This window comes from Cheilinus undulatus, linkage group 5 (assembly GCF_018320785.1).
Source record: "Cheilinus undulatus linkage group 5, ASM1832078v1, whole genome shotgun sequence".
Taxonomy (NCBI): domain Eukaryota; kingdom Metazoa; phylum Chordata; class Actinopteri; order Labriformes; family Labridae; genus Cheilinus; species Cheilinus undulatus.
The window spans coordinates 36,301,028-36,321,083 of record NC_054869.1 but is presented as its reverse complement, the minus strand read 5'-3'; the positions used below and the strand labels follow the sequence as shown (position 1 = coordinate 36,321,083).

At 38.7% G+C, this 20,056-nt stretch overlaps 1 protein-coding gene across 2 annotated transcripts in view; it reads right to left on the bottom strand.

The window, feature by feature from the left end:
- dock8 (dedicator of cytokinesis 8) overlaps nt 1-20,056 on the bottom strand; it is a 113,129-nt gene that overhangs the window by 71,595 nt on the left and 21,478 nt on the right. The window contains exons 2-6 of one of the 2 annotated variants that reach the window (XM_041786841.1): nt 19,391-19,490; nt 10,478-10,653; nt 8,873-8,944; nt 6,379-6,487; nt 787-996 (exon numbers count right to left, since the gene is read on the bottom strand). In XM_041786841.1, the coding sequence (XP_041642775.1) occupies nt 787-996; nt 6,379-6,487; nt 8,873-8,944; nt 10,478-10,653; nt 19,391-19,490 (667 nt within the window). Of the gene's footprint in view, nt 1-786; nt 997-6,378; nt 6,488-8,872; nt 8,945-10,477; nt 10,654-14,452; nt 14,724-19,390; nt 19,491-20,056 lie in introns of those variants that run through there. The other variant, XM_041786842.1, reaches the window with a different exon arrangement.

The window sequence follows — 20,056 nt, the reverse complement described above, 5'->3', positions numbered from 1 at the left end:
GTGATTGATTTTATACACCGGTGGCAACAAGTCTGATTGAAACACCTGAATTCAGTTATTAACAAGTGAGGCCAATTACTTTTTTCATACAATGTATGTTTGATTTTGATTTTGACCCAAAACCTTGAGCATTAATAAATAATTTTAGAATATTCTAAGAAAGCATGTTAGGTTATCACAGTTGCGGTGCAAAACGCAAGGAGAAATCATAATCCTGTTCAAATCCTGCCTTAACTGCTATTTAAGAGTTTTACAAACTAAGGGATAAATGAACATTGAAACTTCTTCAGTTTACAAGAGTGGTAAAAAACATGGCTGACAACAGTCCTCCTATTAAAAACAGCATTGTTATATTGCACAAGCTCTACGTTTGGGTAGTTACAGACTTATAAAGAGGCACAACACTTAAAATGCAGCAAGGGGCCCAACAGAGCAGCTGATGACTTCCTTAGAACTATGTGAAAAATGTCCAGCACGGTTAGAAAGAGCTCAGAGTTGTGTCTCTAGTTGTTGTTTTGTCTGACCAACACCAAAAAATCCAAGGTATTTTGGTAGAAGTGAATCCTTATCTGAAACTTGGGTATGTTTCATTATTTTTGCTAAAAATGTTGCTTTTGTAAAGCAATAAGTGTTCATTTAAGTTTTTCAGAAAGAAGTCACATTGTGATATGTTTTGTTTTAATAATCCCTCTTTTAAGATGTTTAAGGAACATTGACATGGGTCTCATATTCATACATGCACTGGTACATCTGAATATTGAAGCTCCAGCTCTCTCTCTATCCTACCTCGTCTGCTGGTGGGCAAAGAGCAAACAGCTCCGGGTGTCTGTTCCCCTGCCGTGCCTCATGATTGAAGCGGTCCAGCTCCTCGGGGCTGCTGAAGGCCATCAGCCCTTCCACCCTCTGGTCTGGGGTCAAACACCTCAAGTTAAAATCCGAGGAGGTCAACGTGCGGCCGGAGTCATCAGTCAGGCCCGCAAGAGTTGGAGACTTGACCTGAGGCAAGGAACAGGAAGAGAGGGTAATGATGAGGACAGGTGAAGACAGAGATGAGAGAGATTGAGAGATTGAGAGATTGAGCAAGAAAGCAGTGAGGATCCATCACAGCCCATTTCACGTTTATCATTAAGAGAGAGATCAAAACATCAGGTGCAGAGTATTGACCATTTGACCATAGCCTGCTCTGCATCCATTTAGCAATATTGCCTGAATCTTTTTTTTTAAGTTGAAAAATGACACTCTAAACATCAGCAACTCCTCAGTGTGTTCCAGTGGCTATACTGTACATCACCCAGGTCTTTTCAGTGTTTGATCAAATCTCAGTCAACTTTTACACATTTTTAAATCAGAAATACTTCATTTATCCACAGGGTGAAATTTGGCCATTATTGTTGCTCTTATAGTAAAGCGGGAAACAGGAATATAGGTAAAAATATTAATAAAATAACAAAAAAACATGAAGAAGGCAACACATGCAACAAAATGCACATAATTAAATGAACAGGTTATGTTTGAAGCACAGAGCATAGAAAAATTGGAGCAAATATATAACAACAGCCCAGTATTGAACAACAGAGATACTGCACATGCAGAGTATTGCGAGTATTGCACAGTAGGTTCAATGGTAAACCATTTTAACAACAAATTATCAACCTAATAATTCTGCAGCATTTTATTAACCATAAACAGCTCCCACTGTATTGTAATTGTAGCCTTCATGGTTCTTTTGTCAGCAGACATAACAAACAGCTCAGAGGCATTTAGGCCGTCTAGACAGCTTCTGTTGTGGCCCAGAGACAATGACTGTCTCTGTTTGTGTTTTCTTCTGATCGAGGCTTGTTCAACATATAATCCAGCTTCACTGTATTCCAAGAATGTCAAATTGTATCCATCTTTATGTACTTTATAGTAAAAATCAAGTTTTCGTGCAGTATTTTCATTGTAATGGAGGTTAAAAAGAATTTGGAGAATCAGACCATTGGATTATGACGTACATCAGGATGACAGGCGATGCTCGAATCTACTGATATTAATTCACTGTGCATTAGCTTAACAACCTCTGTAACCAGAGATCTCCCAGCAGGCTGCAAGCTTGCCAGACTAAAATGAGCAGCAGAGAGGGTTGACCCAGAGACACAACAGCCCTGAGAATATTTTTGACATCCACTACCCTGCCAGCCAAAGTACTGGTCTGTTTGACAGAATGAGCACCAGACAGATGTGTGAGCTTAGAGCCTTTCAAAGCAAATAAATCAGTGTGATTTGTCAATATTAATAGATGCCCAGGGGTAAGATCGAGGAGGAGAAAAATGCTCAAAAAGTGTCCTTGTAAACACTTATTTATTTTGTATGATGTTTAAATTGAAAATACAGGATATTCATACTGCGTTTTGAAGAAAGGGCAGCAGTATTACTGTCGATGACCTACTTTTACATGGTCTTGCATCTGTCACTCTGTTTTTTTGTTGTTAAATCAAATTATTAATCAGAGATGTAGTGTGAAGATGTGAAGACATCATAAAGGTTGTGGGACTGTTGTGTTGTGCTGTTTGTGCAACACAAGTATGGTGCAATACGCAGTATGTTTGTGGTATACAGCGGTATGTGCTTCTCTGTTTACATTTAACCTGTTTTTGTCATTATCTATTGGTTCAGCTGTAGAGGAAACTTAATGCATGCATGTGGAGTCCAAGTTCAATATCTTCAAGGGACAACAAAGTGCATTTTACATACCATGCATGCCATACCTTAACATACTATAACATACCATACCGCACTGTACTATGCCGTAAAAGTCCAAGGAGGTAGTGTATTGTACTGTACCACACTGTATTAAACCATACAATACCATACTCTATTGGTACTCTTAGAGGTCCAGTTCACTTTGGTAAGGTACACCTTTATTTGCGTTTCCATCATCATAAGTCGGAAAGGTTCACAAATAACTGAGCTGTTCTGTCCTACTTTTTTGGTGCTATTGCATTGTCTGTAAAAAAGGCAAACTGTTTGGGGGTTTGCCAAGCTAAACTGTACTCAATAAAACTGGACCACCTGGTGGAAACGCAGCTATGCTGTCCCTAATCATATTAGGTTTTCTTCATTGTTAAATTGCAACTTTGCTTTGCAAACTTTCTCATCCTTTGAGTGATAAATCATCCTGTGTTTTCCATGCATCTCTGATAGACAACCTACAAAATGATCTAGGATATCCTGGGACTTGATTGTTGGAATAATATGTGGTAATATTAGTTCACAAATCCAGAAAAATATTGCTTTAGTCATTTTCAGCATTTTCAAAGCCTGTGTCCAAAGTTTTTTCATCTGGATTTGAAACAGACTGTTAATAATATTAATGCTTCTTTCTGGCCTCTAAAAGCAAATGAGACCATCAGCATCAACATCGGCTATTGACTTGTAGTATTTTTTAATGCCTTAAATTGCTGCTGCAGGGTAGGTGTCAGACAGACTAATTAAAAGCACACAGCTGAAACACCCTTAAATCCTAGTTTAAATTTTCCAAAGCAAAAATTCAACTTTTTCAACTCAGGTACCCTAAGTGTGGCAGTGACTTAAGCAGAAGTTGCCTGGAGTATACTTTAAAAAGTATATACTGTGTATATACTTTTGAAAGTAGCACAAAAAAGTTACAACACATACAGACATAATAATACACTAAGAAACATGAGCTAATGAAATAATTCAATATTTGTCAAAATAAGACTACAATCGTAAAAATATAAGGCAGAGCATCTACATTCAGATGCGTCTGCCTCCAAGTTATTCAACATCCTCTTTAAATCATCCAACAAGACCAGCTTCAGGTCCTTTTGAAATTTGCTCCCAAACAAAGTAAGTAGCAATTTTAAATGCCTTTTCCCCAGTTCAGCTCTGACCTTAAGAAACAGACAGAAAGAAAAAATCTTGAGACTGAAGATAGATAGATTTCTGTGCTTTTCTGACCGATGTAGGTCAGAAGAGCATTTTAATATCTGAAACAAGAAACAACTATAACCTGTGCTTAGAGATAAATTGCCTTTAAGCTGTATTCAAATCATGACTGTATCCTGCTCTTCCAATCAGTAAGAATTCTCAGGCTGGTACTGGCACCATGTGAAATTACTCAGACTCAGCTACAGGGCAGGGCACAACCTCACTGCTCCCAGGCTCCCTCCTGCTTTAACAATCACTGCTACTACCCCTCTCTTCTTGTCTGTTTCATTCCCATCATGCATCAATCTCACGTCCCAGCTCTCCAACCACAGGCGAGGACTGACCGAGCCTCTGCCCGGGTGAAGCATCGCCCTGTTGAGACTCAGAGGGACAATCACACTACGATCCCAGAGCTATAACTAAACCAGATTGGAGGACAGAAGAGACCCATCACACACCGAAGCACAATAGTGCTGTTCTTCCTCTCTCTGTCACTCTCTTTCTGGCATGTTGATCATGGGAAGCCGGTAGCAATAATAAGAGTCTTTTGGTTTGGCTGATTAACCAGGGTTGGCATGGATGGGGTGACAAGAGGGGGGGTGGTGAGACTGACTGGGTGCTGGGTGAGTGGTGCAGTATTGAGTCTTGGATTGGTTGTGGCTGCCTGAAGCTGAGAGCTGGGGATTGGACCACTATGAGACAAAAGAGCTAGGAGTGAGAAAGGATGGGAACTTGGCGCAAAAGAGTGTTAGTAGGGTAGTGAAGCAGGAATCCGTAATGAATTTAAAGGGCTGAGGCATGCAGGCATAAACCAATAAAAGGCATGATTTTAACTATAATATCTTCCTGAGGAAACACAGAGAAAATGAGAATTAAAGAGGCTAATATTCAGGTTTATTTCTATCCAAATCAGGCTGAGTTAAGTTACTAGAGCCATTGTCTAAAGAGTGCAAGGAATAACAAAATGCTGCTGTGCTGACCATTAAAGAATCCCTACCATAGCCTTGCACTCACTCAGTATGGATCTCCATACTGCTCTCATGTGTAAATAGCCGGTAAATAGTGCTTAAATGAGTCTGAAGCTCCCCGCTGCTCTTTTATCCATGAGTGGCACCGTTATGCATGTCGAGGAAGTGAGTGTTACAGTTGTTTTCTTAGAGTTTATCAATCAGGGAGGAAACTGTAGCTGTTTCTCAAAGTCTAGGATCCTTCCTCTGAGGTAAGGATCCTCCCGAGTCAGGACCATTGGAGGCGAGGCCAAGGGCGAGTCCTCCCTGGCAACTTTTGAACACACATTTGGAACAGGCTAGCAGGTGTGCATGTTTACGTCATAGGAAGGGTCATGCCATATACACGGCAGCGACAGAAATCAAAATAGGAGGGGTACTAATAACAACTTTCACAAGTTTTACCCGGCACCATCTAAGCTAACATATGATCGTATAATCATAACATATATAATGATATGATTGTTAAATTATATTGATTATTAATATAATCATAAAATACAATACAATAATATCATATGGCTCTACTTTTACCCGTCCAGCTTTACTTTAATGATGATATAATGATAACATATTCACACTGGAAACAGGGCATTTAAAAGTGTATTGAGCGCATTAGGACCTGGCTTCCTTCCGATACTATGCTATTTATTTATTTTTCAAGAGAAGGAAAACATTGTGCATTGGACTGTGGATCATTCCTGAACATTTGCATCCTTGGAAATTCTCTGTTTGAAGGACTCAGTCCTTGGAAAAATTTCGAGGGTCTTTGAGATTGGAACAATCCTCCGACGGCAGTCGATGACGTAGTATCCTTCAAAAACAGCAGTTTGAGGATCCTTCCTTGGCTTTGAGAAACAGCTAGAGACTGAAATAAACATGCTGTCTGTGTGAGATACGGGTAGGATTGGACACACCTATTGTGGGTGTGGGCTGGAGTGGATTGGTCAGAAATCCAGCGGGAGTGGGTGGGATTGGGATTAAGAAGAGTCTCCCACATAGGGCTCCACATTACCCCCTTTCACATGGTATTGCTTTACAATCAGAATTTTGATTGTTTCCTTTCATTGTTCACAACTTAACAGAATGTTACCAAGCAACCGAAAAACTAAAACAAAGTTTCAGGATGTTTTAGCACTAAACTGAGGGTGGAAAAGAAGCTAATAGTAGTTCATGTGTCAACAAGGCTGTATAGTTATTGGACTTCTCCTTCACTGAATAACAGATTGTTGACTGAGACACAGGTTGGGTAAAACCTGTGTGTAAGAACATCAAGCAACCTCCTGGATTAAAAAGATTCCATTTTAAATAAGAATATTAACATATTTGTCTTGTATTGAACATGTGCTGGCTGATGTATCTCAACTCCTTTCTGGTTAAACCTCAGAAGATATCTTTGTGTGATCGACACTATAAATACACTGTTTGTTGTATTTTTTACCGGCTTCTGTGGGTCTTCAGGCTGGATGTCCGACTCAAACGTCTGCTTACGGAGAAGTTTGTGGAGGCCGGCTCGCTCTGAATAAGCACTCCAGCCATCCCCCTGGCACCTTCACACATAGACACACCAATAACAACATGCATGGTTACTACTGATACACCTCTGCACTTGTAACCAATCTAGATAACAGCAAAAACAGAAGCATTACACAACCTAATCCCAGTCTCAGTGTTTGTTGGATGGGTGTGTGTGCTTAGGGGAGAGACAGAGTGACAACTACAGTGAATCAGACAGGAGTGCTAAGTGTTTAATGTTTATCTGGCTCTCTTTGGACTCTTGTTTTCTAAGCCACAGAAATGAAACTTCTAACACCTTGCTGCAAAGTGTGACACATCAACTACTAGAGAGGGCACTATTACTCTGTCTCTGTGTCATCAAGCAAATGTAGACCTTACATAAGATGAAAGTTTCCATTCTCAGGCTCTAAATATTAATTCAGTTTTATTTTTGAAGGTATCTAACAGGATATATGTGTGGCACCAAACCGCTTACACATCAGCTATAGCAGGGGGTCCAAAACTCAACTTGATCAACTTGAGGTTAATTTGATGAAATTTAAGATTTAAGATTGGGTGAAAACAGGGACTTTGATCATTTTAATTGTCTTTAATGCATTATTCATTATTCGCAGAGGAAAATTATTCATTTATCATTCAAGAAGAAGGGGCCTCAAGGGTGGAAGTACCAAAAAAAGACAACAGTGATTAAGATGCATGTGATTTGAAATAGTAAGCATGCTTACACATTGAAATATTAAGCAATAAAAATGTGTGTAAATTAAAATATGGTGAAAATGTGTGACTTGAAATACAATCCAAATCCCCCAAAAGTTGGAGTGCTGTATAAAATGTAAATAAAAACAGAATGCAGTGATTTTCAAATCTCATAAACTCATATTTCATTCACAATAGAGCATGAACAACATATCAGATGTTGAAGCAGATACATTTTTTCATTTCATCAAAAATATGAGCTCATTTTGAATTTGATGGCAGCAGTGCATCCCAAAAAGTAGGGACAGAGCCATGTCTATTATCCCCTTTAAACAACAGTCTGTAAACAGAGAGCAGTTGCTGGAGTCTTTGGAGAGAAATATTGTCCTCTTTTTGTCTAATGTAGATTTACAGCTGCTCAACAGTCCTGGGTCGTATTTGTCAGACTTTTTTTTATTTTATGATGTCCAAATGTTTTCTATTGGTGAAAGGTCTGGATGCAGGCATACCAGTCCAGCACCTGGACTCTTCTACTGCAAAGCCATGCGTTGTGATGAATGCAGTGTGTGGTGAAGCTGTATAGTAGTTTTGCTGGAATATGCAAGGCCTTTAACTGCTTTTCATTAGTACCACTTACTTTTCCAGGATATTGTTGCTGCATCCCTACTTTTATGAGATGTGTTGCTGCAATCAAATTCATAATGAGCTTATGCTTTTCAAAAAATGGTAAATGTCTAATTGTCAACATCTGATATGTTATGTTCTATTGTGAATAAAATGGATTGAGGAGATTTGCAAATCATTGCATTCTGTTTTTGTTTACATTTACACAGTGCCCAGACTTTTTGGGAAAAAAGGTTATAAAAAAATAGTCCAGTAATTAGATAACCATTTACTGTAACTTTCAACGCACATTTTTTGTTCACAACATGTAATTTTTGTTGAAGATTGTCATTTAAAGCTTTGGTTCCCAACCTGGGGTCGGGGACCCCCTTAGGGGGGCGCCAGAGATCTCAGGGGGATCGCGAGGCTCTGTCTGCCTTGAGGTTGTTAAAACTAGATTTGCACATATTAACAGAAATCATGGTATAGCTCTTATAAATAGTTCATACAAAGGTTTTGGGGTAATATAATTTGTGTTTAGGGCTACTTTGTTTGGATTTACACAAAAAGAAAAATTAAAGTATATTAATTTTGGCCACAAAGTATCACTCTTTTTTTTGTGTCAGTCCTGGGGGGGCTCAAGTTTTCTTAGATATAAGTAGGGGGGGCCTCAAGGAAAAACGGTTGGGTACTACTGATTTAAAGCAAAAAAAATACAACAATAATTTGTTACATCCTACAAATGTTTGTGCTGTGAATGATGAATGAGAGACAATTAAAAAGATTAAATTTGGCTCTATTTTAATCAAATCACAATAATTTTCATCAAACTGGCTACAAATGTTTGTGCTGTGAATGATGAATGAGAGACAATTAAAAAGATTAAATTTGGCTCTATTTTAATCAAATCACAATCATTTTCATCAAACTGGCCACAAATTTTTCAAATCACTGGTTTATTAGGACTCAAATTTTCAATTTAATGCATTTTAGCTCTATTTATCACAACGTTTCCTCACCTCCACTTTTATCATTTAATCTCTTTGATTTCCACCCTCCATTCTTTGAGAGCCTATAGTATTTTACTTGTTAATTGTTGTGTTTCTGAGAGGTTTTACCTCCTGGTCACCACGAGCCATGGCTGGGTGTAACTCTTCACACAGTCGCTCACATGTGAATCTGGCTCCGGTCTACAAAGAGAGGGACGAGTAAGATAACAAAATATGTACACACATTCTCATGAAGCCACACAACTGACAACTTTACATTCCTCTTCTATCTTATTTACAATTCATGGACAAGGTGCAAGATGAGGGAATGCTTTGAATAAACGTAGGCAACATGAGCTGATAGAAAAATATTACAATGATGACAGTGAAGGCATTACAAACATCCTGTGCTATGTTCACTGCAGCTTTCTCTGCAAATAAAGAGATCAAATAAAACAGCATGTTCCAAAAATTAGACCAAAGACATCTCTTTGGTACTTTATACATATTTTTGGCTGCATGGAGATGCAGTGGTTAGCTCTGCTGCTGACATCAAGAAGGATCCTCGTTAAAGTCCCAATCAGAGAGGGCCTTTCTCTGTGGAGTTTGCATGTTCTCTCTGGGCACTCTGACTTGTTCCCACAGTTCAAAGACATGCTTGATAGGTTAACTGGTGAGTGTTTATTTGTCTCTATACATCAGTGATGACTGGCTACAACTCCAGGGTGAGCCCTGCCCCTGCCCAATGACTGGGACTGGCTACAGCCTCCCGCAATGCCCACCAGGCAGTAAAGATAATTGATGGATGGATCTATAATACTAAATTTACCATGCAGGAGGCTACAGCCAACCAGATGAGATTGGGGTATACCCTGGGCTGGTAGCCAGTTAATCGCAAGGCTGACATATACAGACATACAAACATTCATATTCATACTCACAGCTATGGGCAATTTAGAGTCACAAGTTAATTAGCATGTGTTTGGACTGTGGGAGGAAACAAGAGAATCTCAGGCCCTGTCCACACGGAGATGAATTCAGGAGTAAATGCAAAAGTTTTTTGTCGTATCGGCGTTTCATCCACACGGAAACAGCGTTTTGGGAGGATGTAAACACTGCTTTTTCAAACCGGGTCCCAGAGTGAACAAATCTGTAAACGCTAACCGTTTTGTTTCCGTGTGGACAGCCAACCGCATCTTTCTTGGAAGCATGTCGAACCAAAACAACAATGGCAGATTACAGGGTTGTATTCGTGCTGCAGAAGCTATTGAGCTTATTATGGCTTTTACAGCAAAATCTGATGCTCCTTTACCACCACCAAGAACAGCATACACCAGATATTCTTAAATCCACCACGGAGAACAACTAGGAGGAAGTTTGTGGCTGTTTTCAAAACGAAACAGATATATATCATTTTTGTCTCTGTGTGGACAAGGCCTCAGAGAAAGCCCAACCATGCATAGGGAGAACAACTCCTTATCATACAATTAAGTGCCTTTTGGAGCTAATCTCAATTTAAAAATGACAAGGTATAAAACCTAAGAAAAAATGTTCTAGTATAAGGTTTCAGTTGTTAAATGCACAAGGCTATTTGACTTTGAATGAAGAAGAAAACATCTGTGGAAATTTTTCACAGTTCTACATGTTTTATGGACCATCTCATCTAATACATTTTCAAACAGTTTGCATATGTCAGCATGCCACTGTGTGTTTATTTGGTGTGCTCGAACCCACCCCTCTTCAGGAACTGAGTGTTTTACAGTGCGGCACTCCTTCTCCACCTGCTCCACCTTCAGGTCATCATCCGGGAAGTCTCCGAGTTCCTGCATCAGGATCGACTCTCCACTTCTTAACTGTGATGTAAGGAATTCCTCCAGGTCCAAGGGCTCCACCGCTTCATATGACGGAGGCTGTAGGAATTAAAAGGTAAAGAAGAGAGAAGGAATTAGGACATATATTACCAAATATATTATGTTAATAAAGCGATTAGGGGTGAAAACAACAAGTTAAAACACAACACAGTAAAACACGGTATGATACAATACGATACGATACCTGGCCAAAAACAACAACATCAGAATGCAACGTCAGTATAGGAATCGGCTCTAATTTTCACGATTTGAGTATCTCCAAATCAGGAGTATCAAGCAGACTGATGTATTGCTAGTTTTGCCATGTGAGATGTATAATACTGATGATAACATGACCATGGAGTATACATTACATGGAAGTTTTAAGCTTAAGTTTTTAAGTTTTTCACTTCTCCTGCTGTCTCTTAATGCCTTTCATAGCAGACAGCACACTCCTCCGCTCACCCAGAAAACTTTCCTCTGTGCATGTACGTTTTTGTATCAGAAGGAGATGAAGGAAAGCATGAGAGAGCAGAAAAGTAAAACAAAAAACAGCCAACGTGAGTTAACGAACAATTCAATGATTGCATCATATGAGTCTGGATGGCAGCATACTATATATAACCATACTGATATTTGGTCCCACCCTTAATAGGGATCTTATCATCATGGGGTTAATAATTTATAAGATAATCTCAAGGGAATTAATACTAAACAATTTGTATTTCCAAGTCATTTCCCTCATTATTAATGAGGCTTAGGGTAAGAGTAATAAAGTAAACATGGAGTATATACTGTAAAAGCAAGCTGCTACATGGAGTGCAAATGTGTGAATGTCTTGAGATTTATGATTAGTTTGTACAGTCCACACAGTGCAGAAAAATACTGAGAAAGAACAAAAGACAAAAAAGGAGGTGGAAACAAAACATGTTGAGTCATGAGTATTTTGTAATAGCTCATACCTGACAAGTAACCAGAGATTGGAGCACAAACACAAATAGAAACTGGAACAAACTGCCCTGTTTCAGACAGCCAGCATTTTTTGTCTTTGAATCTATTTTTAGCCAGAAACTCTATCAGCCTGCACTCCAGAGCTTCAGCAGATAAAAGGCAAAGCTGTAATCACTTTTATGTACAGTGCAAATGGGCTGAAATTCTCATGTGGGTCTTTGAATCAGTACATATTGTTCAAATAATCAGGATGCACAGTGAAAACTCCCTATAGCACTTAAAGAGGAAGAACAGACATGCTTTTAAACATTAGAAAGACCATACAGAGGGGATAAAAACACAACTGATGAGATTAAACACGTCTCTTTGTGGTGCCCGGCTGGTTGTGGTTGTAAAAGAGGAACCAGCATGGAGAAGGTGTTTCTGTGGAGAGTGGGCAGACCTCCAAACTGATTACAGTTAGTGGGCTGTAGCTGATCGAGGCAAAAAAATGGTCACAAAATCCAACCCATATATTGTTAATACATTTTTTAAAAAGGACACTGTATCCTAGAGATTCAGCAATACATCGGTTTATATCAGCCCTGTTGCCATCAGAAAATTAACTGGGATGAACAGATATTAGTAGCCAATTATTATCGGTTCAATCAATTTAATGCTCTGGCATACCTAACTACCAAAGCCAATTTGAGAATTCCCACTGGGCAGTCAGGATGCAACAATTATGGATGTGGACAGCATGATTAAAGTCCTGGAACAATCTCAGTTTTCACAATGTTAACTATTAGTGTTCACTACATAAGTAGAATCCAGTACAAAATAAACAAATAACAAAAAGTCTATATCTGCTTTTATGTTGGAGACATTATGCAAAAACTAAGTATGGCTTTTTCAATTGTAGTACATTTGTTAATATAAGACAAGGATGTTTCATTAAGTAACTTTTTCGCTAACTTAATATCCCTCTGCTTTTGGGTGTTTGCTTTGGCATGTAGTGCTGGGTGGTGTTTGACACTTTAGTCAAAAACTTTTCCCCATCCAGTTTAGCAGACAGAGGGGGTACAACATCTTGAACTGCTGCTTTCACTAATTTCCTCCGTGGTTACAAACATTTGCTTCTCAGTCCCTCTAAGAGACACTCTGATGACCACTCAGCACTCAGCAGTCACAGAGTCACTCTGATGACCACTCAACAGTCACAGATTTACTCTGAGGACCACTCAAGAGTCACAGAGTTACTCTGATGGCCCCTCAAACGAGCAAACTTTTTCCCTCTCACCTACATAAATAAACGCTGCTGCTGTCTGCTTCATGCTCATAAATGACACTACGTGGGCTGGATCAAGTGACCCTGTTAATAGTTACCAATGTGAATGAATAAAAAACAATGATTTGAGGTTATTTTGTAGGCTGTATGAGTTTAAAGAGTTATTGTGCTGGGATCACAGAGATCAAAGGCAGGTGCACGCTGATCATCTCTCAATAAATTATTCTTTTAGTACGACATTATGAGCCTTAAAAAATGTATTAATGCCCCCAAAGGCTTGTTATGTTCATTTAAGGATCATTTAGAGTACCAAGCAGGTGCAGTAAGGAACCTGTATTGATTAAACTGGTCCCCAACGAGGGGATTTTTAAAATGTATTTATTTATTTTATTGTTTTTTTTTTGTTTGTTTGTTTTTTTTACCTGAACGACCAATTGATTGGTTGGTGCCTGGGTCCAATTTTGTTCAACCAAGTTTTTCTTTGGTTGACGACAGCCCTACTGTTTTCATGTTAAAACATGAGAGAAAATGGCATAGCGGGAATACACTCAAACCCAGTACAAAAACATGATTTAAGCTGCCAATCGTGCACACTCCCACATAAGAAACAAACAAATAGTAAAGGGCTGAATGTAAGAGAGATAGCATGCACAGAAGTTAAGAGCAAAAGAATACTCAACTACAGAGCTAAAATAAGCCAATGTTGCACAAAAAGATAATATGCACACACAGAGGTAGAGATAACTGCTGCAGCAAGGTGAGTCACTGCTGCTCTTAACAGCAGAGCAAATTCCATTTGCCTTCAGACATGTTTTTGCACATCAATCTGGCCTGAGGGATATTTTTCTCTGCTGCTGAGAACTCATGAGCAAAATGCACCTCATGGGTAAGCATGCAACACAATAAGGACAGACAACACTGACGAAACAAGTGCATCATTATGGTCTTGAAATCACAGGTCTTTTCTGAGCAGGAGGCATTAATTCAACAGTTTCTACACAGTTGCAGTGTTCTCCATATGTGCATCAAAGTTCAGACATTCATTGCTGCATGGCCTCTTTCTTCTTGTTTAGTATGGAGGCTAACAAACACAAATGAATGCAAATCTATGCATGCCTCTGATCAGCACCGGCTGCTCTATGGAGTCATGAGAGGAGCTGGCGAGGAACTCTGTCTCCTTGCCAAATCAACAGATAGACTGTCTATCAGCTTATCCACTGGTGATAATACATGGGATTCCTTTGTAACTATTTTGGGAATTTAAATCAAAGCACCGGAAAGTATAAATGACAAAATTTTGTGCAGAAAAACGCAATAAAAAACAAATTAAATGTGATATTTTCTTGGTAAGACGACCTGTTTTAAAGTCCACTTACAGTTTAGTACTTGATATTGTTGGTTCCTTTATTTTTGTAACTTTCATTCATTAAAAATACAAGTATGTTTCCACCAGCATCACAATTCAGCTCAGTATGCATTGGCAAACATGAGTGCTGACACACATCATGACACACGCAATGCTACAACTAACAGTCACATCTCTCTCGTATTGCAAATATATAAAAGGAAATCTAACAATGTACTCCTAAGCTACTAAAAGACGGCTGTGTCTGTATGTTTGAATTGATATATGAGACTTACCCGACTGAAAACTGCACCATAAAGAGGAAGCAAACAAAATGGCGCACTCCGGATATAGGAACCAACAGTGTGCACCTACTGACGCCGAATGCTCTTTGTTGAAACTGAGCCACAACACAGAGCATACATCCTCTTTAAACTCACCATTACATTCCTAGAAACTAAGACCTGCAGTACATCTGCAAAGAACAATCAGCATTTTGAAAAGTGGAAGTGATGTTAACAGTCAGTCAAAATAATTATATATGTGCAGCCTGACTGTTTGAACCCCTAAAATGTGTTGGCTGCAGTTTTCAGTGTTCAGGCAAAGTGCTGTTAAGTTTAGAGCTGCAGTTGAGAAACCACAAGTCATTAGAGGAAGTGACATCAGCAGGGCGTCCCTCTATCAACTTGTGTTTCAACAGACAGGAACAGAAACTAAAGAAACAGAAAAGTACACATGTATGCTGCTTATATGTACACACTGGAGACGCAACACTACACTCAACTCACGTTGTGACACAATACATATAAATACTGGGAATATTAAGTGGTGACTTTTTTTAGTTTTTCAAAAATTAGGATTCTTTATTTCAATTCTCTTGTGATAAAATGTGCAAATTTATTATTATTTATTTATTTTATTATTATTTTCTTTATGAATAAATGTACTTTAAAACTGAATTTGAGTCACATCTGTAAACAAGATGCAGTCTATTTTAGGGGGTCTAACATAGAGAAAAAGAGTGATGAATACCACTGTGATCAGAAAAGTTCACAATGTGAAGTTTCTGTCCATCTGTATCACTCTTTTAGTACGATCTGTACCATCATTAATGCTACCTGATTCTGCCTGAGCCTGTTCTCTTCGTTGTGTTTATTAACTAGAGCATTATATATACACAACATTTTTAATGTGTTGGCTGTTGTATTATTAGTTTTACACTACTACTCTGTATTGTTTTAATGGCAGAAATCAATCAGATGAGACCTCAATGAGCCTTACACAGTAGCATGTATTACAGAAGTGATCTATATACTGATAATGATAGTCAGAACAGTGAGGATGAGGAGCAGACGCACAGACATTAATATGAATTGAATGTACTGAGCTTTTTGAAGAGCATTAGTCTGCTAACAGACAAGAGAAGTGTTTCCCAGCTTTTTACTTAGTAACCCACTTTTTAAAGGTAAAAGCCATCATGACTCTACAACTTCTCTACATCTTCCATGCACTATTGCTTATCAAGTCTGCCTTACGTGATTTCCTCGGCTGGTTAGTTGAGCTGATAGACAGTGCTACCTTGGATAAGATTAACTCTGGGCTCAATCTGGTCCTGACCTGGTGCTTTCCATTTTATGGGCTGGGACCGGGTCACTTTACTTCCCTCACATAGCCTTCTTTGCGTGCTTGGCCCCTTGGGCCTTCAGCAACTGGTCAAGAACAATGCATTTGTTTTCTATTAGCCAAGCATCCACGAACATGACTTTAGCTCTTTTGATTGGGGATGCTCGATATTATGGGCCTGATATTGTATCGGCAGATATTAGCTTAAAAAGCAAACATCAGTATTGCTGATATTTAGATCCGATATTTTGGTTGTGAATATCAGCATAGATCAACTGTAAATTTTGTCCATATACACTAATAAATCAGTGAAGCTTTGGGCTGGATCAACAAACCTATGTCATTTGAGGTCTTTTCATCTTAATCCTTTAAACTTTTAAGGACTAAAGTTTATTTCTTTGATCATCCTCAAACCTTAAAGTGTGTTCAAAGGACTGACATTTTTTGTCCGAAAAGCATATCTAAATATTGGTATCAATATCTGTAAATAAAAAGCTCAGAAATATAGGGTAAAGTACAATTATGATTATATTATTATACATGCCACATCTTACATGTCTTGACTCCCTTTGAGCCTGACCTGCCCTGGGCCTGAGAAGAGGGGCAAAGCTGATTAGGGACACTGACCACCAGCCTGTAGATCATGATGTCCTGGTTGATCTTGGAGACATTTCAAGTAGATCTTTAACACAGATTGTTGCAAATGTGTTGTGTTACTACTTTGATAACAATTGGGACTGAAGAGGAAATCACATGATTACGTGTTTCACACTTTATGTTTTATTCCTTCCCTTTAATCATTATCTTTTATGTGGGTGAAATTAAATCACATCAACTGAAAAATAAATATTAGCTTTCTCTGTTAATATCATTGGAGATCTTCATATGGAAAAACCACAGCTCTAGATGGGTGACAGCACCTGCTGCCATGATGGTGAATTACTCTGCATTTTATGCAGGTATATTGGTCACACCTGTATGGATGCTGTCTGCTTTCAGATGAAAAAATACTCATTAAAAGTGCATCTTATAAACTGGATTTTACTGTAATACTAATTATGAAGTTGTGTAGGCACTTCAAAAACAATATGTATTTTTTCTTTATAAAAATCAACGCTGATAAGCACTACTGCTTCAGATACTGATGTCAAATAGAAAGTGGGAAGCAGATAGCGCCTGTTACATGCTTAGAAAAATTACTGCATATAAGTTTTTGTCGAATTAGTTTAAATTGTCCATGTCTGCATTAATTTTTAATTATATTGCGAGGTTTAATTGCATCTCTTGTGCACAGGCTTTGCACACATGAACAAACACACATGCTGTTCTCTTAGTTGTTAGTAGATTAAACCTACAACAAACTACAGTGATCAGTAATTCCTTGTATTTAGACACTAAAAATAGAAGTGGAGTGAGGGGGAATTGGATAATCAACATTGTGATCCACGCCACATCTGCAGCAACAGATAGCCCTCCCTCCTCTAAACAAACATCCCTCCATCATTGTGCTAGTTGCCACTGCTGAATAATGGGAAACTATCATCCCAGAGATTATGGTATTAAAACCCCTCTCCCGCATCCCAAATCCGGCCATATTAAAGATTTGTCCGTGTAAGCTGCAAGGTAAGCAGGCCCCATCCAGCACCAGTCAGTATCCAAGGCACTGACCCATTTCCCAAGCAGGTTGGAGATTAACCGTGTTGCATGCTACAAGCCTGGGTGGGATGGACGGTCCAAGTCCTCCTCCTCAAACCCTGTCAGCTGACGAGCTCAAGGATCATCACTGCGGAAGTATCAAAGGGCTTGGGTTCAGTCAGTCATGCAGACAGATATGTCAGGAGACTTAGCGGCTAAGAGCTTTAGAAAAGTTTGACTGAGAGAGATGTGTGGCAGCAGGGAGAGAAGAAATGTAAGGAGAAGACAGAAATAGCAAAAAGCAGGAAGAGTGAAAGAGAAATGCATAAATCTGGAAGGCAGAGACAGAGGTTCAGAGGGTACTACAGAGAGACGAGTGGGAACAAATCCCTGCAAAGGATTACCGCGCATCATCCTGCCTGCCTGCTTGAGAGAGCAGGAAGCACTCTAACCGTCTGCTGAGCTTCCACCGAAAAGGCAAGAAAACAACTTGTCATAATGGTACACAATCCTCTACAGAAACTAACAGATAGTAGGTCTTCCAAAAGCCTGTTAAATCAAAGAACAGCCAGTGTCTGCGCAGCTTTAACAAAGCATGTTAAGCCATGACTAAATTCTCATCTCTACTATTGTAGGAGGAAGAAAGGTTCCTCCTAAAAAACACAGCTCTTTGCAGAAATGCAGACAGCGGTTTTTGCAAAAGCAGTCACTTGTGGTGTAGCAGAAAATCAGTGATTCACATTATCATCCTCCAGGACAGATACAACCGAGTCAGACATTCTCAGCTCTAATGACAGTAAAGAGGATATGAAGAAAAAGTGCTTAAAGCCTTTTTGTGGTGTAAGCATCAACACTAAAGCTGTGTGAGTGAAGAATTAGAGGAAACCACTCCGCTGACCTTCTGGCTGCTACATAAAATTCTCCTCAATCACTGTATTAAGATATAAATAACCTTCACTTTGTCTGCTTATCGTCCTAGCTTGAATCCATCAACTCCATCCTTTATTCCTTATAATTTTCCATTCCTTTCGTTCATTTATTTTTGAACCTCTTGGATACTTCTTTTTCTTTTTTATGATGCTGTGCTTTCATGACTTGTGTATGCATACACGTGTTGTCAAAACGTTGAATATTTTACATACCATGTGTTTTTGAATGTTACATTCTCAGTCATTTTAATGATGATAGTAACAAGCACTAGAGCATTAAATAACCTGTTTTCAATTACAGAACTGCAGAAGAGAAATGGGTCCATCAAACAATGCAGGCAAACCCCTGCACACTGTCAAAAACACCGGCAATATTTCTCCACACAAATCTTGTCTGCAATTTTGAGTAATTAAATACAAGCAATTATCCAAAATTGGGTGCCATCTAGGTCTTTCATTATGTTGCCATACTACTGACATAGGTATTGAAATTACTTGATTCTTCCCAGAATCCTACCTAAGTTTGAAGTTCAGGTCTCTTGAAAATCTATACATAAGTGTGGGAAATCATAAGACCAAAAGACACTTTAATGAATAATCTTCATTCAGGCACTCAAAATACTTTAAGTCCTTTAATTCACTGAGCTAAAAACATTATATTTCTCATTCATGAATAAAAGCCTTTAACATTTGTAACTCCCTCTCAAGTGCCTGGAAATGGATCATTTAAACCAGTGAAAATGTCCTAAGATTACCTCCCTTCTTGAAGTATTCCCTTCATGAGCACAGATGGTTTGAGGGATACCAGAAGCATTCATGGTGTCTGTCTTTTTCTTAATCTAAGTGTATGTAAAACCTTGAATGTGCAAAATGGCTATGATCAAATAAATAAAGGTTTAAAAAATACCATATCACTAGCATTCTTCTCCTACATTTTCTATTTTAGCTCAAAAGCAAACAAATTTAAGCATGTTTTTCAATTCTGCAGCGAATCAGTCAAACACATTCTACACAGAAACTTGGGTGTCCATGTAAGACAAAACCCACCACAGTGAAGCACATTGAGGCTGAAGCATTGGAGTTGCTTCTGCTGTGTTGGAAGCCATGGTTTCCACTGAAGTGTCGTCTGATCTCTGCAGAAGAGTGCCTGGAAAAAATAAGACACAAAAATTAATCAGCATTTCTATTCAATTGGTTACTATCAGTGAATAAAATCTCATTTAGAACCACAGCTCTTATACTTTAAATCATCATTGCACTCATGTTCAAGGTGAGCTGCTGGTATGCTTGGTTTAGTTCTTTGTCTAACATTCACTGCAATCCATTAAAATCATTACTCTGAGCAGTGAAATAAATAAATAATTGGACAGGAGCAGGAATCACTGATCAGCATCTACAACCGTGAGACTAAATGAAAGGGACAACACATAACCTCAAGCATCACAGATACCCCACACAGTCAATATAAGCTCCTCCCCTCAGGTCACACATGCACAGATCAGTCACATTTAGGACAAACAGAGCCACTTGGAGCTCTGTACTCTAATCCATCAGACCACTGCTTTTAAGCATCTTTTCTAATCATTGCCTATAATGTATTTATTAGGCTCATAATGCTGGGACTTGATTTTTCATTTTCTCATTTTTATCCATTTCTAGCTATATGCTATTATGCTATCTATTGATGCTGATAGTGTGGCTTGTTCTTGTGGT